General features: G+C 31.6%; 1 protein-coding gene across 2 annotated transcripts; it reads right to left on the bottom strand.

Moving 5' to 3' along the window:
* Positions 1-2897: 2897 nt before the first annotated feature.
* Positions 2898-9097, bottom strand: LOC118034818 (phospholipid:diacylglycerol acyltransferase 1). 2 transcript variants are annotated; one of them, XM_035040237.2, is made up of 7 exons: positions 8597-9096; positions 7392-7614; positions 6979-7262; positions 5630-5948; positions 5059-5318; positions 3942-4434; positions 2898-3223 (listed from the first exon to the last, which is right to left on the bottom strand). In XM_035040237.2, exons 1-6 carry the CDS (start codon positions 9046-9048, stop codon positions 3951-3953), a joined length of 2022 nt encoding a protein of 673 aa, XP_034896128.1. In that variant the 5' UTR covers positions 9049-9096; the 3' UTR covers positions 2898-3223; positions 3942-3950. The 2 variants fall into 2 exon arrangements, with proteins under 2 accessions (XP_034896128.1, XP_073261215.1); XM_073405114.1 differs by lacking the exon at positions 2898-3223 and having other exon boundaries at positions 3658-4434; positions 8597-9097.
* Between the last annotated feature and the right edge of the window lie 16175 nt (positions 9098-25272).

Below are 25272 nucleotides of genomic sequence, written 5' to 3'. Positions count from 1 at the left end.
CGACCCATACAATTTCTTTTAATGTTGTCATGCACTCTTTTGTAGTGGGGTTTGGATCGTCCCATCAAAGGTCTTTTGGTAGTAGGCATTGTCCACAGTTGAATGATGACGAGTCTCCAACGTTCTTTTCTTTCTTCTCTTTTTAAGTATGATAATGGTGTCTCATTTGTTTTAGTTAATTGTTACCATATATTTTATTATAATTCATCTGTTGTTGTTGTCTATGGTTTAAATCAAACTATTACACTACTTGATCTTATTGGATCCAGACAAGTTAATGACTCAAACATCGAGTTTTTTTTTTTTTTTTTTTGTATTTACAAATACTATAGTTGCCTAAACATCCATGTTGTATGTTAAAAAAAATAAAATAAGACCACGGCATAGCACGGGTCACATGTCTCATGATTTCACTGTTAAACGTTTAAATAGAATGAGGTGTGGTTACGGTTTTTTTGTAGGAAAAAAAAAAATAAAAAAACATGTATTTTTAGCTTTTAATGAGATGTGGTTTGTGCTTTAAGAGGATTGTACCTACAAAAAAACTTAATATCATCTCACCCCACCTCAATCCTAAACATAAACTGAAGAGGCATGTAAGAATATGGTAGTAGTTGCTTTTCAAAGTGTTTTTCACTCAGAAATGGATCAAAATAATATTTTTTATTTTTTAAAAATTATGTTTGATATTAGCATATCAAAACTATCAAAAAACATAAAAATAAAATTTTAAGCAAATAAAATTTCAAAATCTACCCAATCTTTATATGGAACACAATGTCAAATAAGGCATAAGTGTGTGTTTAAGAGTGCGATGAGGTGAAGTGAGTTTGAGTTTTTTTGATAGGGTCGAAAAAACAAAGCACCAAAAAGCATATAATTATAGCTTTTAGTGAGGTATGGATAAGGTGATTGGTATTGTGGTAACTTTTGTGGTTATGGTTTGAAACAAGTTGTTTTATAAAAAGTAAATTTGATTGAGGTTAGTTTGGTATCTATATATATTTGGTTAAAACTGTAGTTGAAATTAAAGTTAAACAAAAAGTATTTTAATGTGTTTGGTTAAGAATGTTTTTCAAATTGAGGTTATAAAATAAGTAAAAAAGATATATATTAATATTGATGGTTTTTAATTTAATTATTGTAGATTTAACTACTACTATTATATCATGAAATAAATAATACTTATATAAAATATTTTTTATTGTTTCATTAAACTATCTACAATTTCATCACGTGTGAAATCCATCTGAAAAGGACTACAGTTTCCTTGGTTTATTAAGCGCGCAACATCATGTAAAATATCATTAGGAACAAATTTGGGATTGCAATCAAATTCTACAAATGTTACGTCATCAATCGATCTCCTTCTAATTTATGTAATGTCATTGAATAATGTTAAACACTAATTTTTTGAATAAAATAGAATTGAAAATAAAAATAAAAGTTGATTTTTTTTTAACTAGGTTGGACCCAGTTCAACCGGAACAATGAAGAGTGTATTGTTCACTTAAGTGAACGATGGAGAATAAATTAAACTCTCCACTGTGTGGAGAGAGGAGAAGCAGCTTGGAGCTGCTTTCAGTTGCACTGCGTTTTAAAAGCAAATTCTAGTAGGTCCCATTAGCAGTAAATTGTATTTTATCAATTACCAAACGACTGATACAATACGTCTAGCAGAGACGCAAACACACCCACATAGACAAACAGGCTCTAAATGAGTTGTACCTAGAAAACCCAAACTCACTTCAACTAAATATATCGTAAGACCTTGTTTGGTTTTATAGTCTAACTGTATTTTTGAAAAAAATTAATTTTTTTTAACATCAAATTATTATTTTTTATTTTTTTTAATCATTTTGATATGATGATATTAAAAAAAAAATTAATATTATTTTAATGTATTTTTTAACAAAATAATACTTTGAAAAATAATATTTATCACACTTCCTGAAAAAACTAAGTTTAACTTAGGTAGATTTTAACTTTTGAAGGGAGTGATATTTTTTTAAGAACATTGAGGGCCAAAGTTTTTAGGGTTATTGTGTTTGCAAAGGTACTCAAAATTAAATTTTCAAAATTCCATAAATAAGTTCAAGAAAACTACCAAGCTAAGAAAAAAGTTGTTTGGGACAAAATATTATTGTTTTGTTTTTCAACTCCATGTTAATCTTTGATCTTTTGTGTCTAAAATCTTGTGTCAATATAATTCATGCTACGATTAGAAAATTATAAAGCTTTTGTTTTGAAAAATCTAACTAAGAACCTATTTTCACTTCAACAAAACATATAATTATATTAGTTTCATTAAAAATAAAAAACTACCAAATACACAGTCAATCGCTAAATTGCACATGTTTATTTACCTTATGGTTTAGCACTGAGAGACCATTAGGAGTTTTAGTTTGGTACGGCTAATTTTTTTTTTAAAAAAAAACATTTTAGGGGGGTGAAATTTAATTTTTTTTTTTATTTTTAAAAAATTAAAAATCTAATTTATTGAAGATGGGGCTGAAAAAAAATACCCCTCCTTGCAGGCTCTATCCCTGTCAGCCCCCTAATTCCGATGATATTTTTTTTTTGTATGGTTTTATTTTTCTTCCTAAACAATATATTTTCCACGTGTTTGTGTCCAATGTAATATTTTAAAATATCATATATTTAAGACAATTAGATGTTAGAAAAATACCAGGGATGGACGTGAATTTCCTCACATGGTATCTTCATCTTAAAACATCCAAAATTTGCAACCTCACCGTCCTCAGTTCGTTTCTGCATCTTCTGCAGCTTTAACAACAGCCTCATCATGCCAGAATCCTTGTCAGGATTCGTTTAGCTCTAGAAATGGTTCCCATATATATAGCCACCATAAACTACAGTTCCAAGGACAAGTCACCTGAGCGCCATCACTTCCTTTCAATACATTTTCATATGTAAGAACACAGATATAGGAATTATACAAATGCAATTGATGAATATTAACCAATAATAATCAAGAGAGAGAAAGAATAAAGATAGTAGCTGCGATTCAGTTTATATCCACTGATCCATTAACTTGTAACCTGCTCTGCTGCTTCCTTCACAATTACTTTTAAAGAAGAAATCAACAAGCTTCGATTCCATTGCCAGCGTTGTCTTCAAGCTCTGATGTTCAGGACAAGCACAAACTCACAGAAGGTCTGTCAAGACTGAATCACTAACATTGTCCTGAAGCCTCACACCTCTGCACAGACCAAAAAACAAATGACACAAGTTTCAGCCAAACTTTGTTCAAATAGGAAATAGGGACCGCCAAATTGAGTGCAGCTGTTTGGCAACGAAATGAAAAGAGCCGGGCCATGGAGTATGATAACAGATAAAAGAAAAAAAAAATTTCTTTAAAAGATTGAAGGAAGTACTTGAGAGTGCGGTAATGATTGCTTTTCAAAGTGTTTTTTCTCGAAAATATATCAAAATAATATTTTATATTTTTTTTAAAAATTATTTTTTATATCAACACATCAAAATAATTCAAAAATATATAAAAAAAAAAAATTTTTGAGAAACACGGTTTCAACCGTGTTCTCAAATGTCCACTAATAGAAAGTCGACAACAAATAGGAACACCAAACCAACGGGCAGCAGCAACTTGGAAGGAAACATTAGCCACAAATCAAATAGCAGAAGAAAGTAGCTTGACATTGAAATGAAAGATCCAATATTGCTAGAAATCCATCCACGATTTGCTGGATCCATGAAGATTGACATCATCCACAACATGGACATGGAGCAACAAGGACATGCAAAAGGTCTACTGTTGTAGCAGCTATGGTCAAGACTCTAGAATGGATATTGCCACAAATGCTCAGACCAGAATACAAGACCTGGACGAACAGCAAGAACCAAAAGAAAAATGCACTCTCCAAAAGAAAAAAATTGGCCCCACATCAGAAGGCACATACCACTTGCAATCACAGTTGTAGGTTGACCTTCTCAGACCACTTAAATATATCTGAATAAACTTGATCTCCCCCCAGTTCTTCTCCTGTAGCACCAGCTGCCACTCTCATTACATCCTCAATCAAAGCAAAGTTTCCCATTATATCAACATGAGCACCACTTTGGGTGCCCCGGCCTTCTAAGAAATTTGCCGGAGGAGAATGAGCATACTCTCTAATGTACGTTCGACTTCCTGAAGGGTTGAACCTCGTTTTCCCACGCCAAACTTTAGCACACATTAAACCTGAACTTAAAACAGGAACAGTCTCATCCCCATCAACGGAATAGACTCCACCTTTCAGACAGCTGTCTTCATCTTGTTCATCAGCTGATGTATCAATCTGAAATGGAATAGCGCACTCAGCTGAAGGAGATAACTTGTAAACATAAGCTCTTTCGGTTGGTACGCCCACTCCATACAGGGAAAAAATCTCCATTTCTGGGGCATTGGGCAATCTGTAAAACCAGAGTGAGAGGTTATCAGCAATCGATGTGAAGACCTTGTAGGACACTCATCACTAGGGCATTCAATCAGGTAATTGGATATCATGGAAAAGAAATGAAAAAAATAACAACCCAAGAGACTTGATAGCAGAAAACATTTGAGAAAATGGAATTCAAAAGTGGATTTGTGACACCAAGGAAAGAGAAATCTTAAATATCAAGAACATAATTTTGTACAGTGCATCTATGACAATTGCAGACTAGCATGTTTATTAACACAACTGCATGTTTATAAAAAAAAAAAAAAATCAACATCAGAGAATCTCCCATGTTCAAACTTGATAGTGTTGATTTAGCTTTCTTAGTGGCGCAATAGTCATTCAAAATTTTCAAATTAATTCTTAGGGTTTATATCTCTTAGCACAATTCGCACTATAAATCAGTATATAGTTTGGCTTCCTTTTAAAAAATAGCTATTTATAGTTGGCACGTTTATACATAAGCATACCTGTGAAATGGGAGTGTATGCAAGCACTATGACTAGAAGCTATTGTTCAACACATCACAAAACTACTGCCAAGAAGGCTAACATATCACAGTTTCCATGCATAACTGACTAAGCGGACAGAATCTCACTTTGTCTCCAAGGGGTTTGACCAATATTTGTAGTGCTGGTATTTTGGATCATCCAAATTGTCAGCAATTCCATAAGAGAAATGAGCACTGCCACGCTCCATCATCTTTGGGGCAACAAAGCGCAGCAGATCTACCATAGATTCAGCAGTATAAACCTTATATTCTGCAACAGCTTTAATACCTCCAAATCCCATGTCATGGTACTCTGTCCACACATCGCGACAGGAGGTGTTTGCAACACTTTGACCTTTAACAGCATCCTGCATGTTAAGATAGAACAAAACATATTAAAGAGAATGGGGCTTCTTAAAAGCTAATTCTGATGTGTAAAAGCACTAAAACTCAGAATGAGAGATTAGTATAATCTTTCTGTGAAGAATAGACAGTCATAATTAACAAAATGAAAAATTCTAATCTTAAAACTGACCGCAAGAGACTAAAAGGTAAAAGTTATTAAATCTGCATAATATAATTTGGTCAAATGGTAAAAGGAAAAAACTTGCACAGATAAGCTAGAAATTTAAAGATATAGCTGTCTTTTCAAAAAATTTAGGAAAACAAATAAACTTACCCTGAAGTCAATCCTCTCAATGTCAGATGAAAGTGCCTCAGCTACATCTTTCCCAAATGATATGATCCTTCCATAATTAGCTCTCTTTGTTTGAGAGATCTCACTTTCAGGGCCATCTTGGCTTGCTTTTTGGGTGTCAGTATTTCTTTGCTTACTCTTCATAGGAGTATATCCTTCCTCAGGTGACCAATCAAGATCACCCCAAATAGTGTCTCCACCTTTAGGAATCATTGACATGGTTGAATCCCATGTGCGAGACATTCTCATTATATGTTGCATTGTCTGAAAGCCATTATCCAAGACACCAGGTGCAATGGCCCTGCAGGTTGAGGGATGTTCTAAAACATTCACTACAAACAAGACCAGTGCTGGTATACAGATATATAGATAAATTAAGACCAGCAGTCGTGCACAGATAATCAAATAAATTGTGCCAAGTAAGTCCATAAGAGCAAGAGCCTCTAGGAAAGCAATAGCATGACCAACTGTCCTTCAGCAATAAAAGAGCAGTTTCTCATCTCAAAAATTAAAAAAAAAAAAAAAAAAAAAAAAGCAGATTTAAGAACAAAAGGTTGAAATAGGACGAGTAGAAAGCAAGAAAGATATTAAAAATCAGGCAAAGAAAAGAAACCCAAATCTCAAATTTTGCAAGAAGTATAGTGGTTCCAATTAGAACTGTAGTAGTGATTAGCCCCTACCAAAAAAATTGTCAACAATGATATCACAATGTGAAAGTTTATGCCTTTAATAAATAAAATTTCGAATCATTCAAACCAATTATCATTTGTACTTGAGAAAATAACTAAGACAGACAATAGATAGAGATTAGACTAAGAAAGTTGCCACTCAAGAACCAATAATTCAGATGTCAGTGCAAGAAAAGAAAAACTTCCTCAGAACACAATATAGCATAACACAATACTTGCCCGTAATAAGTTTCTCCCGTTTAACATGCAAATTGAGGAATTTCTGGCATGCACAAATTACGTTGCTCCAAAAGTTTACATGCATTGCCAGTGTTTCAGGTCACAGACAAGAGGAATTTTTGTCCAAGGTGTGTAAATAGTAGGCTACTGAGTGAGACCTTTAGGACATCTCAGAATGTCATCAAAGAACAGACTTTGAAAATGAAATAAATGGAGTTAAATAGGTCGATATTTATGGTCATCATCTAAGGGGAAAATATTCAAAATGATGTATCATTTTGCTGCAAGTTATGATTTCCCCGTGTGAGTCACACTTATCTTTAAACAAGCCATGAGAAGCCTTTACCCATTAACTACAGTAGAGTTATAGCCATAAGAACCTTGCTACCCATCAGCTATAGTAAAGTTAAGCTAGAGATCGACCTGGCAACTGCAATATCCTTCGCTTCAGCAGAGAAAAGACCAGCAACAGCTTTTGGAACACCTAAAAAAGGTCCACCAATATTAATCACTGCCTTGATATGCTTAGCACACCAATCTGGACCACCCCCGCCACCCATTGGAGCTGGTGCCTCCACCCACTTCATAAAATGCAGAAAGTACAAAACACCCATGGAATGTGGTATGATAACAGCCTTGTTTCCACCATTTGCTTCAACCATAAGTTCAATAGTACTCTTGATGCGGCTTAATGTTTGGTCACGGACCTGATTAATTGAGTTCAATAAATAAATTCATTCATGGTGAAAGTACCAGGTTCAAAGAATAAATAAATTCTGCCAGCATAAAGGACACAAATGATAAACTTAAGTTCCTAAAAAATAATAGACAGAAACCTCAGTGTTCTGAAATGAAAGTCTCCAGTCATATGATGCCATGTACATTGTCTTCTCCTCATATCCAATGCGTGCCAAATTAGCAATCAAAACTGCCCAAACAAAATATCCCGGAGCAAAGTAATCGGCTGCCACAAGTCCACAGACAGGCCTGACCCTTATACCAGGAGGATCCAATCCAGTTTCATTGTCTAGAGACATATGTTCTACCCAGCAGAGAGGCCTAAGAAACACCCAACAAAGAAAATGAAGAATCACCAGACAAAGCACAAAAGGCATTTATGAAACTCCATAAGTTCACACACAACTAACAGTGAGAAAGCTGGAAATGATATCTAATCTGGACCAGCAGTGTTACCCTTAGGAATGTCTTTATAGACTATTGTTCCAGATAGCTACTGCCTCACTCTTTTTCTGCGGTGTAGCATGTAGTGTATAAGGTCCTAGTCAACCAGGAGAAGGGCAAGGTCATTTTCTCAAAGTATCAGTTAAGGTGATCGAACCTGACTTCATCATAAGTGCACATGATATCAGACATCGCATTTGCCTATTTATAGATGGAACAATACCAACTAAGAAGCAATTTTAATTGACAATAATTCTCCACCTTCTTCCATTCTACATCTCAAACACCAGTCTTGCGAAAAGGAAAGCCATTTAAAATGAAATATTGATACCAAGATTTCCAAAAACGGAAACAAGTTGATTAATCAACCAAGAACAAACTAATTTGTCTCCTAGACAACTGGCCACATTCCTTCCCGTGATAGTTACACCACACAAAATCAATTAGAGATATGCCGAAATCAAATCTACTAAGAATAGGAAAAGAGGCCCAAAAAAACTAAACCCTAATGAAAACAATGACAGGCAAAGCCTAATGAAAACACTTAATCAGCAGAGCTCATGAAAAACTCAGCACCTAAACGCCTCCAAATTAACAAACCCCATGTATTATATTTGGCAAAGAAAGGTATAGACTCATTGAAAGAACAAACCACTTCTATTTCCATTTCAACGGATACCAACACACAGAGAGTATTCTATCAACAGTAAGTGAAAACAAATGAAAAACCCAACAATCATCCATACCTACCACTTCTATTTCCATTTCAGAGGACAGGCGCCCACACACCAAACACACAAAGTATTCTATCAATAGCAAGTCAAAATAAATATAAAACCATTCAATCATCCATGCCTACCTTTTATAAACTTCACCGAAAGTTCCGCCCCAAAGCCTTTTCCTAAACAACCCGTCAGCACACTGATGCCCTTCCCACAGCTCAAGCCCTGCAGTTACAATTCCAGGAACAAAAACCACAGGATGTTTTGCCTTGAGTCCTTCTTTCCTCAACTTTACACCAGGTGGATCAGGCAAAGGACCAGTGATTGCCTCAGTCACATATTGAGGGAGAGAAGCAGGCACAACGTTGTAAAGAAACAATAAAGTCCACCAGGTTACGCATATGCACCCAACAATCCAACAACAGTTGTCTACACATGACCATTTTGGTTTGGATTTTTTGTCACTCTTCCTACTGTGTTTGTTTTTGCTATAGTCCTCCTCTACTTCTTCCTCCTCCTCCTCCTCCTCCTCTTTTTGTACTGAGGTGTTCCTGGGTTCGACGGTTTTTCGGCGACGAACGGAGGCCATTGTTTCTGGGGGGGGGGGGTGATTAATTAGCGTAAAAGGGAGAAAAAAAATGGAAAAGAGCAGAATCTAGTACAGGAAATAGAGAAACAGAGCAGTTTGAGTTTAACCGAGAGAGTCGAACAAAACATAAAAATGGGCCTTTTAAGCTAAGATGGGTTTTCTCTTATCTATTTAAAAAAAAAAACTCGAAAACTTTTTTATTTGAAAACGTCCTATGCGTGGAATGTTGGTTGATTTAAAATATTTTTTTATTTAAAAATATATTAAAATGATTAATTTTTTAGATTTTTTATTTTTTAAGTTAGAATATTAAAATTAAAAATATTAAAAAAAATTAATTTAATATATTTTTCAAGTTAAAAATATTTTAAAAAATTATTAAAAACAAATGCAAAATTAAATTAAAAAATAATATAACGTTTTTTTTAACTTTAAAATGTATTAAAATAATATAATTTTTTATATTAATACATCAAATTAATTTAAAAATATAAAAATTTAAAATTAAAAATATTTTTTAAACATAAAAATAAATATCTCTAAATAAATACTGGTGTTTTTTTCATGTTCATGTGGTATTTTCCATTAGTAAGGAAAGTTAAAATGATCACGAATGTTCTGAAAGGTGCTAGCATCTCTCTCTTCCTGTAATAGGCACATGTTGTGGGACAATCATTCGTTATCTATTTCTCATGATAATAATAATAATAATAATAATATAACTGTAATGTTTTCAAATTTCAGAAAAAAAAAACCACCAAAATAAATCTGGTTGTTTGTTTTGTGTTTTAAAAATGTATTTGGTTCCAAAATATATTAAATTGATATTTTTATAATGTTTTTTTAATAATTTTAATGTGCTGAAATTAATAAGTAAAAAATATTAAAAAATAATTTAAATATATTTTTATGTAAGAAAAATATTTTTAAAAACTTTAATGCATGACCGAACGCACACTGACCGACCGTCTCCCTTTATAATTATATTTTCTGCATCGAGTTTTTCCTCTTTTGACTGAGAAATTTGCTGACCGTAAGGTTGGATCGGACGGTGAAGAGGTGGGATCCATGCAACAACACATGCTGTACGTGTGACTATATGCGGGCAGAATGTAATGGGTCCCATAGTGATGGCCAAATAAAAGATATGGCGTGGCTGGTTGTTATTGGGTGATGGGTCTCCGGGCATGTAAAGGCCACGTTTGAAAATGTTGTTGAAATCATATTTTTTAAAAAAAAAATTAATTTTTTTTATTTAAATTAATATTTTTATATATTTTAATTTTTTTATTTGTTAAAATCAAAAATAATTTTTAAAAAATATAAAAATATTATTTTATCACATTTTCAAATACACTTATAAAATAGTTTTTTAAAATGAAAATTCAATTAAATTTAAAAAAAAAATCTAAAAAATTTTTTTTTTAAAAATAAAGTCTACCAAGAATATCTCCTAATATATCTCTTATTCCTGATTGAATGAATGAATGGTGGAGGATGGGTCGTTAAAGGTAGCCTCGTGTTTTTGTGCTTAAGAAACGGTCGGCAGTTTCTTAAAACTGATAACACCTTTTTACATGCAATTAAAATAAACTTATATGAAACTGAAATTAAATTGTGATTAAGCTTTTTTAAACTTAATTTTAATTATCCTAGAAAAAAACCTTAATAGTGACTAAGATGGAAATTAACATATACGAGGCTGTATAGTTTCTAAAGAGGAAATTTCAAAATTCAACTGCTGTTCTGTTCATTTAATAGATTTGAAAAATCATACTTTCTTCGATGAGTTCAGAGGAAAAAAAAGTGATACCATAGTTTAGATTTTAGTGCTTGAAATTATGTTATAAAATGAATTTTAAAATAGCTTTTAACTTGAAAATATATTAAAATAAAAAAAATTATATTTTTTTCTATCAAAATTATAAAAATACTTAAAAACACATTAATTTAATATTTTTGCAAACTAAAAATATTTTTACAAGCACCTAAAAACAAAAATACAAGTTATGACAAATACTCGCAAACAAATATTAATATTGTTAAGTTAATAGCCATTTATTATTTATTACCTTTTAATCAATTGCATATTCTCAGAAAGAAAATAACTTGTGTATTTTGCAAAAATATTAAAAAAAAACATTTGCATTTTAAGAAATTTGAAAATAAAAACAACAAGTATTGAAAGAAAATAGTAAGATATATTGTCAAACTCACATTTATAAAATCAAAAAAACAAAAAAATGTTTTAAGCCGTGTTTGACAAAACATATCTTAAGAACACAAAAAATATATTTGTGTTTTGACTGACAAACATGCTCTTATTTCTAGAATGGGCTCAGATCAGCCATATGGCCTGGGCTTAGGTCTAGTCTTGGCCTGGTCTATTTGGACCGGCAGCAACATAGCCCAAAATAAAATAATAAACTGGCCCATAAACAATAATAGGTGCTCTCTTTTGGCTTAGAAGATCAAAATGAAGCATTTCACCAATATTTCATGCCATGCAATCCAAAGAAAAAGTCACCATTGCTGTCTCATTTAGGTACAAAACAACATGCTTCCTTTTCCCTTCGTTTTTCTCACCAAAAAAATGCATTATGAAGGCAGTACCTTCCCTTCCTTTGGCAAACCCAAAGCAACAAATATATAGTAAAAAGATACCTATAGTTTATTAAAAGTTTTACCTCACAGAAGCTGGAGTGTTGACATCTTCCACGGTGATGCTGGAGTGAAGCTGCGCTGCTGAACGAAGAAGAAGTTACTCTGTTGAAGACTTCAGCCTCTGCTGATGAAGACTCCTGCTTCAGATGGCGGCGGCCGGCTACTAGAATTGTAACTCGGCCACTGGAACACTAGAGCTCTCGGATGCATAGAAGAAAGGTTATTGCTGGTGTTGGAGGAGCTAGCGGCTGGAACTGCTGCTCAGAAGTGATGCACCCTGCTTTGCTAACGACTGCGACACTGCTGGAGCAAGCTGATGTTACTGCGCTGCTGTGTTCAGAAGAGAAAAGCCGTTGTTGCAGCTTGTTGGCTCTTTCTTTAATGCTTAAATGGACTGGGAGGCTGCTTGATGCTGAAGAAGGAGCTGAAAGAGGATGTCGGTCACTGCTGTTGAACTGATGAGGAGGAAACAGCTGCTGTTGCTGAACAAAGAACAGGTGTTTGCAGGCAGCTAATAAAGACCGAGATGTTGCTAATGTTGTGCAGTGAAGATGAAGTTACAAGGGTTGTGCTGGTGCAGAGCTGCTCTTCGATGATGATTTAATAAAAACCACGAACAGCTGAGGAAGATGTCAGTTGCTGCACTGCTGAGAGAGGCGACTGCAACGCTACACTGATGTTGCTCCCTCAAACAGTTGTTGTAAGAAGATGCTTTTCACGGCTGAGATCATGGTGGCTGTGCTGGTCTGTGAACAAGCCACTGTTGCTGGAGAAGAAGAAGTCACAGGTGGCCAGGAGAGAAGGGTGAATTAGTTTTTCTCTTCCTCTCACGCAGTAACAAGCTAGGATTATTTGTTAGAGGGAATCAGAATTAATATAATAAGATATAATATTTTTTTCTCTAAATATTCAAGCCATGGATAACTTTTGAACCAATAAAACTGATATTGACGAGGATATTTTTTACTAGTCATTAGATATTAAGACATCAAAAATTAATATGACCCCAGATTAACGTATGTCTTTCAAATTTTGTTTTCTTGATTAACCAGGAATTCCCAAATTTAAGGACGATTACTTGGATCTCTAATTAAATAAGTAATGTCGATTTTAGTAAGAGGTTGCTCATTAATCAACGCAAATTCTTTTGTAAATTAAAACACATTAGGGCTGCTTAACCATAACTTCAACATTACAAATTGAAGTTGGTTCACAAGGCTGTGAGTTATCAATATATTTTTTTTAAAAAAAAAAAAACAATTCTTATTATTTTGTTCATGACTCAAGCTAAAATCAAAACATATATCGTAAGAAAAAATTGATAATTTTGGTGGCTTCTGCTAAAAACAAAACATAAAAAAAATTCAAATATAATCAAAACAAACCAATAAAATATATCTAATTAATTAGAAAAAAATCACTATAACAATAATTCAAAAAACAAATGGGTAGAACTAGCATATCTGAGGAAAAAAAGGGCGTAAAAATAATAGAATTATTAAAAAAAACTTCATCAAATTATTAACAAACATCTCAAAACAAAACAAAAATAGATTTTAAATTTAAATCACCTTGTTTTGTTTGATGAAAGATAAATTAATTGATGGCTCCGCTTTAATTTTTTTATAAAAAAATTTTGTTCGCAATTTGTGTTTTTATTTCTCTGTTTGATCGGCCGCAGAATTTATATTAGGATAAATTGATAATAGATTTTAAATTTAAATTACCTTGTTTTGTTTGATGAAAAATAAATTAATTGATGGCTCCGCTTCAATTTTTTTATAAAAAAACTTTGCTCGCAATTTATGTTTTTATTTCTCTATTTGATCGGCCGTGAAATTTATATTAGGATAAATTGATAGCTATATGGCTCTGTTTTTTATTTAACAAATTTCTTTATTTTTTTTTATTTCCACGTGTGTCAAAGAGTAAATTGGAAATCAAAAGTAAAGTCACTAGAGTAAATTGGAAATCAAAAGTAAAGTCACTGTAATAAGGCCACCTTAACCTCTGGGTAATGAAAAAAAATTAAAATGTCTTGAGAGGAGTCCTGAGCCCCTGCTTGCCCCCCCTTGCTTCAGCTCCTGCTCTCACGGGTTTTGTGTGTCTACGGGACGTTGGAGAAACTTTTTTTATGTATTTGTTTGTTTCCTTTTTTTAGTATAAGTGTACTTCTCGGTTCTTTGTTGTGTGATTTTTTATGCTCTAACTTTTTTTATTTTTTTGTTAATGCTCTCCTCAATTTTTTTTTTATTTGTGTGCGAGGAAAACAATTTGTTTTTTTTTCCTCTTAATTGTTTGGACTCCAAGTAAACTTGATAACATCAACACAAAATCACTTTGGTTTTTTATTTTTATTCATTGCATTTTGGTCCTTTTGTTGAAATATTTTTTGTTTTTTGTTTTTTTAAAAGGCAATGTTAACGTTGATTCGATGAGAAAATAAATCAAAAAATTTGAAATAAGCACGTTAAAAACTAAACGTATTGAAAGTAAATTTTTAAACTTTTAATTTTTTTGAAAAGACGCTGAAAATGCCAAAAACAACGCAAATACATGAAAAATTTATTTTTTTGAATTTGTTTTTGTTGTTTTTTTGCGATTTTTTTGAAAAAAAAAAAATAAATTAAAGGTTAAAAATCAAGTTATGACAATTATAAAGAAAATGAAAGGAAAAAAAAAAAAAAAGCTTTATTAGATGTGGATGGTGTTGTTGTTAGTTTTTGTCATGTAGCTAATTAGTTAGTTACACGTGACATTAATTTATTAATGTAAAACATATTTAATTTTATTTAAATAAAAGCTTTATTTTTCTTTAATATTTATTTATATTTAATTGATTGAATTTAATGTTTGATAAATAAATTTTGAGTAAAGATAAAGTCCATGTAACAAAAACACTTTGCAAAGAAAATTATAAAGATGTTATAATTATGGGATTCCTATTAAATTAAAGGATTGTTCATAAATGTTCTTTGTCAATAATCTCTTAATATTAGAAATTTATTAAAGCCGTAGAGACTAATACATATTATCTATTTTCTTTTATGAAATTACACCTAAAACTAATATATAGACGGTTGTCATAAGACATGTATATTGAACTGAATCGCATGAGAATTTTATATGGAGATACCATTTATATTTATAAAAATACTCACATGATGGTTGCATATATGATCTTAGTCTTGAGATCACGAGTTTATCTTATATAGAGAGTGTTATGTTTTGATCTTCTTATATGTTATCTTGGTAAATATAACAAATGGACAGACATTAGATATAATTTAAATTATATAAAGGCATTTGAGTAATCAGGAGAGTATTTATCACTCTAGATGAATTTGGAAAAATGTTATGCATGTTCTCAAATAGTATTAATTGTTAAATCCTTGCGCAAAGTAGAATGAGATTCGAAAAAAATTTCAAATCTTATTCAAATGATCAAATATGATTTGACATGATAGACATACTTCATGCTAAAATATTTAAATCAAAACATTATTAATGAAGAGATAATATTTAGAAATAAAGCACTAAAATGTCTTTAATTCAGGGATTATAATTGTAGTCTTAGAATAATAAAGTAGGGACTTAATTAATTAAATTTTTAAAATTATCCTTAAATAATATACAGATATTATTTAAGAGTCAAATAAATATCTTGTCATTTATAGGGTTTTTAGGATTCCATATAAATATAAAATTATACCTCTTATTTTAGATATGTTATATGCTAGACAGAAAACTATTTAAGTCACTGAAATAAATAGCTAGCACTTTAAGCATAATAATCTTCATCTTCTAAATAAAGATTTAGAAGATTTTTTATTGGTAATTGTATGGATTATCGTTGAAGACCGAACAATTAAACGACTTGTGGTTTGCAACAACCCAGCCTTTAAAGAATTATTCACATAAAAAAATCTTTTAAGTAATAAATTCATAAATAACTCTAAATTTATTTAATAAGATCCCAAGAACTCTCAAATATTACTTTAAATTTATCATTTTCACTGCGAATAAAGATTTAATCATTAGAAATTAGATCAAATATTACTTTAAATTTCAGGAACACAACAGCTGTGATTTCTAAACATTGAATGAATTTAACAGTTAGAAATCAGATCAAATACAAGTAGGTACCTCTGTGGGGGTTGATATTAAGGATCATTGCTTTTGTATTGGCTGCTCTAACTCATGGAACTTGGAGGGTGAACCTTGGTCGCCTGATTTTGTATGTTGAGTTGGAATGTTGCCCTATTACGCAACATTGTTGTTTGGAAATAAGATTGGTTAGCAAATCACATGCCTAATTTTATACACTAAAATGAAAAATATAGCTAATACAAAGGGAAAATATAATAAAAAAACAAAACAACAAATAGTCAGGGGTGTGTTGTATCTTGTAGCACGAAGATCAAGTAAGATCGCATGATGCAACTTTCTACAGATAAAAAAAAAATATAGATAATGTGTCACTTGTTTTTTAGAATCCAACGACCACTCTGGTGGTGGAAAATTTTTTCTTTCTATTTCAAAAATGTGTTTTTACTTAGAAAAATTGATGAATAATTTTTAGAACCTCCAAAAACTCAATTATCAACTCCAAAACCCTTCAAAATAGTTTAAAAACACAAAATCCAATCAAGAAAGGTTTTTCTCTCTCGACCTCAATTTGTCTTTCAAGGCAAGGCATAATTAAGCTCCGAATCAATTACCATCGAACTCCCTTCGCTGAATAGAACTTGTTAACACCAGAGAGCGATGACTTTCATGGTCGAAATCAGTGTTAACCAATGATTTTCTCTCTTCAACCTAAAATTGGTGAATTTTTCTTTTCTCTCTTACTTATTGGGACTAAAATGTAAGAGAAACAAACTTTTAAGTCAAGTTTATATTACAAAAATTATAAAGACTATCAAGATAGGAAAAGAAAAGTATGGGGACCAAAAAAAACTTTTCCCTCCAATTGTTTTTATTAACATGATGTCCGGACACTTGTAAGCACCTAAATTAATCCTACAGGCCCTAAAGTTAACGACCATGTAACTCTCCAGTGATTCTGAAAGAACTCAAACTTGTGACCATTAAAAAACAAAACCAATACTTGACCAGTTGAGCTACCCCTTTTTCCTTCAATTTCACATGGCCACGAGGCTGTTTCTTATTTTACACTTTGCCTTTTTATTGAATTTTTCTCCTTTTAATAATTTTTGACAAATTAGGAATATAAGGATGCAGTTAAAAAAATTGAGTATCGAATTTGAAAAATATCTCACAGCTACCGAAACTTAGCGAGTAGTTTTAGTATAATTAGTAATTGATCATGTTTCTTTTGAAAAATCAAATGAGGCAATAAAAATGCAAAACAGAAGACAAAAATACTATGGTATATACTAATATACACATTTTACTATTCACATTGATAATGTAATTATTTTTGTGCCATAAAAAAAACAATGGCTTTAGTGTCAAGGATATTTTGATATTTTCACACGGCCTATTAGCCATTATAAGATTAATTGAGGGAGGGTGAATGTGTCTTTTTAATTTTTTTTAAAACATTAAAATTACTAAATTACATTTAAAATTACTAAATTACATTAAATCTTTTAAAACTTGCATGTAAGAGCTTTTTTGTCTTTTTATTTCTCCAAGCACAATAAAATGGTTGATTTATCTGTAGAAGACAAAAAATTATTAGAGCATGAAAGGCATGCTCTAGCACCTACAACACCTTTTGGTTTCCAGAAACACCTTTTTATCTTGTCGTTGGAACCTTCACGGTGTTTTCTTTTTATTAGGTGGCATGTGATGGCGGTTATAGGATGAATTGTTGTTGACAAAACTTTCTTTTTTCTTCCTCTCTTATTCCCTCGAAAATTGTACTAGTTGTTCAAAATTTCAGGGTTTTCCTTTTAGTTATTGATATTTTAACTTCAATTTTTATTTTTTGTTATTTCTAATTTTTGTTCTCAGTTGTTTTGTAAAAGTTTTATTTATTTTAAATTTCAACTTCAATTTCAATTTGTGATATATTAATTTTTTTTTTAATTTGATCCTTATTACTTTGATTTCTAATTTCTTTTCTTGATCCTTTCATACAATTCTCTTCAATTTCATCCTTCAATCCAAATTTATGATATATTATTTTTTAAATTTGGTCCTCATTCTTATTTTTTTTTTCTTTTTCTTAAAATAATTTTTCTTTTCAGTTTCATCCTTCAATCAAAAATTCATAGTTATCCATTTATTTCAATTATGATTTTTATTTTTTTAATTGCTATTTTTTTTAATCTTCTCATATAATTAATTTTTTTCTCGATTTTATCCTTCAACATTTGATTAGTTAGGGACTGGGCCTCATGATTTTTTCATGAATGAATAGTGCTTTCCATTTAATGACTCGAGTCATAGGTTTGAAAAGTTAACGCTAGTTGACATCATTTATTTTGTTATTTTTTTGTTTTTGATTTCATTGTTCGACATTTTTTTTTAAAAAAAAATATTGGCTTTGTGGTTTTCTTTGATTTCTTTCTATTCGATTATCCCAATCTTATAATATGGATTATGAGCTTAGCAGGTTAATCTAGGTTGGCTCGCCTTTTATTATTTAAATTACATGCCTTTGCTATACTAACTTGGGTTGATTCAAGCTGTATTTTTTTTTATCAAATTTTATCTTTCCTTGTTTAACAGGTTGAAAATTGAACTACATTATTTTTATATTTTTGAAAAAATGTTATCATGATCCCTTTTTAAGAAACATTTGGTCTATTTGTTATTATTATTTATTTTTTTATCAACTAATTAAAATAAAATAAATTTATTTTGTCAACAGGGTTTTAATATCTAAATATTATATTCTACAAAAAAAAAAAAAAAACACATATAAAAACAATTCCCCGGCGTAATGCCGGCCCAAGTCTAGTCCTTTCCTAAAGCCTTTCGCTTGAGTAGCCCAAGTTACTTGCAAAGACGAACACTATAATACTGATTTAAGAATGCTAAGCATATGCGTTATATTAATAGCTCCCACAATCACATATGGTATGCAAGGACATAGTTTTGAAATCTGGTCTGAATTTAATTGAGTTGAGCTGAAAACTGAGACTAGGATTAAAAAAAAAAAAAAAAAAAAAACTCGGTGAGTTAACTTGTGACATGGTTGACCCGGTTACAAATCCATTAATTTTTTTATTTTTAATTTTTTACTTGAAACGATATCGTTTTGATTTTTTTAAAAACTTAAAACTCGAATCTTAAACTAACCTTATTGAACCGAGTTTTAAAACTATACAGAAAGTTGCAAAAGTAGTGTAGGCTTAGCTGGAAGACAGCGTATTCTAGATAATTCTGCTCACAGCACGCACTCTCTACTTTCCGCTTTCTCCTTCGAAGAGAGGAGAGTTGTTGTTACCTTAAAACTTCGAAGAAAAGCATTCTCGTGACCAACCTTTTCCTTAACTCGCAAATTATTGTTGTTAAATGCTAGCCAATAATTGCTGGCTACATGCTTCAATTCTTCAAGGCAGCTAGCTAAGTATTTCTTGAATCCAGACTATGAAAAGGGAAACTAAGACTATCGAATTAAAGATTAGGGTTTAGGAGCTAGCTACTTGTTCTGTAAAGGGGAAACAGACGAGGTTTGATGTGTACCGATGAATCTCATAATGTTTATCAAGCATTAATGAATCTGAACCTAACATTGGTGCCCGTTTCTTTTTAACATCTTAGACAGGTTTTTTTTTTTTTTTTTTATTAGTATGGTGAATATTGTTTTTAAAGTGATTTTTATTTAAAAATACATCAAAATAATATATATTTTTTATTTTTAAAATTTATTTTTAATATCAGCATATTAAAACGATATAGTAACACACAAAAAATTATTAAAAGCTAAAAAAATAATCATCGTTCAAGTCATTTATAACTATCAAAATAGATTTTCTTGGTTTCCACGGGTTTCATGCAATGACATAGGTTTGATAGTGGTGTTTTAGAGTCTTAATATTGCATGGAAAAAACAAATCTAAGTTAAGAAAGATAAATCTAACTCGGTTTGATTTTAGGTTTTTTTTTTTTATCAGTTTTGGGGTTTTTAGATTGATGGGTTGGTTTTAAGTGCTGGTGAAGTTTGTTTTTGGGTTGAAATGACTAAAAAATTGTATTGCAAAAAAAAAAAAAAACAGTCACTTGTTTTTACAACCTTAACAATGATGTCTAAAATCTAGGCTCATAGACGACATGTCATCTACATATTTCTTTAAAAATAAATAAAAGTGGATGACAAATTGTTTATCCCTTTAAAAAAATATTAAAAGAATTAAATGAAGCTGAAACTCGCTTCCCAAAGCTTAAAAGCTCATTCACACACTTGGGGTTTTTCTTATCATAGCTCATGCATGCTTGGGTTAGAGACTCACGCGCTTGAACTCTTCCTCCCTTTCTATCTCTCTAAAGAGAGAGGGGGGATTAAGTATAAATTTAAAAGAAAAAAGGTATAAAGTTAAGCCATAACCTTTGAACTTTTATTTTTTAAAACTTTTGCTTTTTTTAAGTTGATACATTTATTTAATGTCTTTATTTAATTTATTTTTCAATTAATATAACATCTGTGATTTTTTTTTATTTAGTTTTTTTGGATAAGGATGTTTTTAAAATTATTATGTGAAAATTTAATCTTTGAAGAATTTTTTCTGGTTTATTTATAAATTTTTTTTTATCTTTTTTTATAGTTGAACTTTATTTTTAAATAATATTTATAATATAAGCATCTTACATATTTTTTTATTTTATTCAATCATTTTAATACGTGTCTGTTTCTATATATTTGATTGAATAAAAAATTTTGTAATCACAATCGTGTAAATATCACATATTACGAGATTAAATATCTTAATTTATATTTGTTTCTTGAATTTTTTAATTTTATTTTTAGTTATTATTAATAATTTTTTATTTATTAACACATATAGTTTTGAATTTATTATTATTATTATATATGTATATCAACCTTTTAATTTATACTTACAATTTTTTAAATTAGAAAAATACATTGTTAAAATCTATATATATAATTTTTTTACATAAAAAAATATCTAACAAGTGTCAAAAAGTTATGTATTGTAACACACGGAAGAGGAGAACGACGAGGAGTTGCTTTTTACGGGAATCCCGGAGGACCAGAGCTAGGAGACCCTTTTGGGCACCACCTCCTTATCCTTGGCATTTTGTGTGGGGCCGCCTAGCACGTGCTGTCACGCGATAGTCACGCCCTTCGTCCTGCTCACAGTCACACAGGTCTAGGTATTTTTTACAATAAATAATTACTATTTTTTTTTCAAGTTTTAAAAAACGACATATGAAAACTTGTTTATTTTTATTTGACAGAGAAACAAGTTAATTAGTCTCTCCTGTTTCAAGAACTATATATTTAGTTTTCTTTCGTCATTTTATGTTCTTTTCCATTTTTTTGTTTTTAAAAATAAGAAAGGAAAAATAAATAGATATTATAGACAGAATAATGAAAAAAAGACTTTTTAAAATAAATTTATATCAAATCAATTGGTGTCAACACTCATCAAATGACTAAATAATTAATTTTTAAAATAAGAAGAATTAATTAATTCGGTTATCAAAACTATAGACACTGATTTATATTATATTCCTTTAATTTTTTGTTTTCCTGCAAATAAAAGTAGCAAAAAGTTTTGAAGACTTAAAAGGAAATGGTTTTAAGAGGTTTTTAAAATTAGATTTTTACATTATCAAAATTATATTTTGAGAGCCAAGTCAAGTTTGAGAGTCTGACAAAATAGATGTTGATTATATAAACAAGTTTTAAGCTAAGATCTAGTTCGAGACTTTCAAGATTCAACTAGGGATTATTTTTAAAAGAATCACGGTTCGCATTGAATTTTGGTTTAAAATAACTAAAAGTTAAGTTAGGATTTCATTTAGGGTGTTTAAGAGTAAGTTCGAGACCAAATCAAAAATAATGAAAATTAGATCTAAGACTAATGTTGTTGTCCGAGGTGCTTGGGAGTCGATTCAATAACATGTTTGGAGGCCTCATTTGGATGCTCGAGGTTTATTCTAAGATTGTGAGATGGTGTGGAGTGTTTGGTAAGTTCTAACTAGTTATGGGGTGTCCATGATTCAAGCTTACAAAAAGTCCCTATTGTCTTTTTATCCATGACAAGATCTAGTTCAAGGGGCTTAAGGTTTATGGGAATATCATATTGAGTTTAAAATCAAGTTTAGATCATTTAAATTTAAACTGAGTCTAGTTTCAAGGAGTTTGAAAAATGAGTATATAAAGCTTAGGTTTTATGTTAGAATTGGGTTTGGAATACTTAAATGTGGATACAAAAGCAAAATTAGAATCTGAGTCCGGGTCAAAATCAATTCTAGATTACTCAAAATTCAAACGAGAAACGGATTCGAAGAACCTATGTTAGCTAAGGTTCAAGTTCAAGTACACTAGGTTCGGATTGTGATTAGGTTTGGAGTGGCTATGATGTGGATTATGTTTGGATTGCAATTAGTTTTAGAGCGCTCAAGGTTTGGATTTTGGACCGGGTTTGAGGCATACAGGATTGGGTCCAAAGGTCGAGTTTGGAACCCTGAAGAATGAGTCGAGATCAAGAACATGGCTTTAGGGTGTTAGGTCGAGGTTAAATTGATTTTAGACCGAATTCAAAGAACCTGTAATTTTTTTTATTAGGCTTTTCTAAGAAAAAAATTGAAATGAGTTTATCGAAGCTCTTAATATAATTTGAGTTTTAGAAACACAGACCTTGACTTTTTTACCATAAAAAATGGCCAAAAAATCAATCAAAAGATGATGAGTTATTTACCCAAGCAAGCAATGCATAATATATTATATTTTAAAAAATAAAGCTGAACAACATATTATTTGCTCGTTGAAAAAAAAAAAGGCACATGGTCTTGGCTTTCTAAGTCTTGCATGCTTGGGCTTTCACGTTTAAAACACAGACCTTGACTTTTTACCATAAAAAATGGTTAAAAAATCAATCAAAAGATGATTTATCCACGCAAGCAATTAGGGCTGAGTATTTTCGATTTGATCCGGTTTTGGACCAAAATTAACAACCAAATCGATTTTTTTTTTTTAAGTTCTTGAACCAAACCGAACCGAAAACTGGTTCAAACCGATTAATTTCGGTTCAGGTCGGTTCAGTTTTTTCCCCTTCCAAACTGGTTAAACCGAAATTATGATGCTCAAGCAAATTTCATATTCAATTCACTCCTTCTCCATGGAATGTTACAAGGCCTACCAATTGCAATCAAATAGAAATCAATTCCCAGCAATTCCCAGCACCCAAATCTCATCATATTGAGGTCACAAAAGATTAGATCAAGTCCATGATTACTGATTCAACCAAAAGCATTTCCAAAAACAATTGAACAAAAGCATGATCTGAGAGATGAACCTACTAAAACTATCAAGCACCACAACATTTGGGCCAAGAACATGCAGATCTGAGAGATGAGAGACATAGATAAAAAGTATGGAAGAGAATAAGACAAATTTGATTTAAATCATTTGAGGGATGAGAGATAGAGAATAAGGAAAGGGGGCGGCTGAAAGAGATGGAGCTTAAGCAAAGGAGCATGAAGCAGGAGCTCAACAACTAATAAGCAACAATCATGGAGCCGAGCATGAAGAAAAATAAAAGAGGAGAGATGAGGGGGAGATGCAGAGAGCAAAGGAAGGGGGGAGCAAAGAAGGAGGGGGGTGGCGACTGAATGTAGGTTTAGGGTTAAAAAAGCATGAACAAAAATAAGAGAGGAGAGATGAGGGGGAGATGCAGAGAGCAAAGGGAGGGAGGAGTAAAGGAGGGGGGGGCTGAATGTAGGTTTAGGGTTAAAAACTTTCTATTTATACTTGTTTTTTTTTAAATGGTGGCCTGGTTGAACTGGTTCTGTAACAGCCCGGCCCAACATGCTGAATATTGTCCGCTTTGGGCTTTACTGCCCTCACAGTTTTGTTCCTGGTGACGCGAGCCCACTTCTGAGCCTGACGCCCCAAAACGCGTTCGGCAGAGTTAAGCAGCGGAACCTAGCACCGAATATTGTCCGCTTTGGGTCCCATAGACCCGCACGGGTTTGTCCTTGCAGAAGCGAGCCCAACCGTGGGGCCTGACTTCCCAAGACGCGTTCTACATGTTAGCACCAGCACTACTAATAAGGCCAGCAACACATCCCTCACCCGCCGATGTGGGATCTTACAATCCACCCCCCTTAAGGAGCTCGACGACCTCGTCGGCACAACCGAACAGCCAGTGAAGTCGGCTCTGATACCAAATGTATGCTGAATATTGTCCGCTTTGGGCTTTACCGCCCTCACGGTTTTGTTCCTGGTGACGCGAGCCCACTTCTGAGCCTGACGCCCCAAAACACGTAGAGTTACGCAGCGGAACCTGGCCCGAATATTGTCCGCTTTGGGTCTCACAGGCCCGCACGAGTTTGTCCTTGCAGAAGCGAGCCCAACCATGGGGCCTGACTTCCCAAGACGCGTTCTACATGTTAGCATCAGCACTACTAATAAGGCCAGCAACACATCCCTCACCCGTCGATGTGGGATCTTACAGGTTCGGTTCGGTTCAATCGGTTTCAGACTTTAGAAACCGAAACCGAACCGAACTGGAATTTTTTTGTGATTTTTTAATCGGTTAATTCGGTTTTTTTTTTTGTTCGGTTTTTTCGGTTTTTTTTTCCAGTTTTCTCGGTTTTTTGATTTTTTTACTCACCCCTACAAGCAATGCATGATATATTATATTAAAAAAAAAGGTGAACAACATATTATTTGCTCGTTGAAAAAAAAAAGGTCTAGGCCTTCTAAGCCCTGCATGCTTGGGCTTTCATGTTTGGTGTTTTTCTAAGATGTTTCTTTGATTTTTTTTTTTTTTAAAAGGCTTTGGTAAAAAAATTCTATTGAAATCAATTTATTAAAATAATACTTAAATGATTGTCAAATCATGACACTATTTTTAAGAAGATTATTTCATTTTATAATGATATTAGTCTAAGATGCATAATTTTTAAATAATTTGTTCGTTAATATTAAATAATAATACAATTTATATTTTTATTATTGATTTTTATATAATCTTCTGAGATTTATTGTTCTCATTTTTTTCCAAATAGGTATTCAAAAACGATAAATTCATGAATTTTTAATCAAAACTTGCTTTTATAATAATAATAAGTTTTTACTTAAATGCAATGCTTCTCAGGAAAAAAAAAGGCATGTTTTTCATCAACACAATAAATAAATACATGAATAAAAAAAATAATTTTTTATTAAAAATATAAATTTTTATTTTTTCAAATCATTAAAGTTTTAACGAATAATTTTTATTAACTGATGTTATTTTTTGTTCAATTAACTAAGCTACTAATAAAAAAACATTTTTTTTCTCAATATAAAAAAAAAATCAAACTAGTGCTTCTCCAAGATAATACTCATGGTTAAAAAGGCTTTATATATATAAAAAAAAAATACAATTTACAAAGAAAAGGTTATTT

This window comes from Populus alba, chromosome 1 (genome assembly GCF_005239225.2).
Source record: "Populus alba chromosome 1, ASM523922v2, whole genome shotgun sequence".
Classification (NCBI taxonomy): domain Eukaryota; kingdom Viridiplantae; phylum Streptophyta; class Magnoliopsida; order Malpighiales; family Salicaceae; genus Populus; species Populus alba.
The sequence above is the reverse complement of the archived record's forward strand: the minus strand, read 5'-3'. Positions and strand labels throughout refer to the sequence as shown.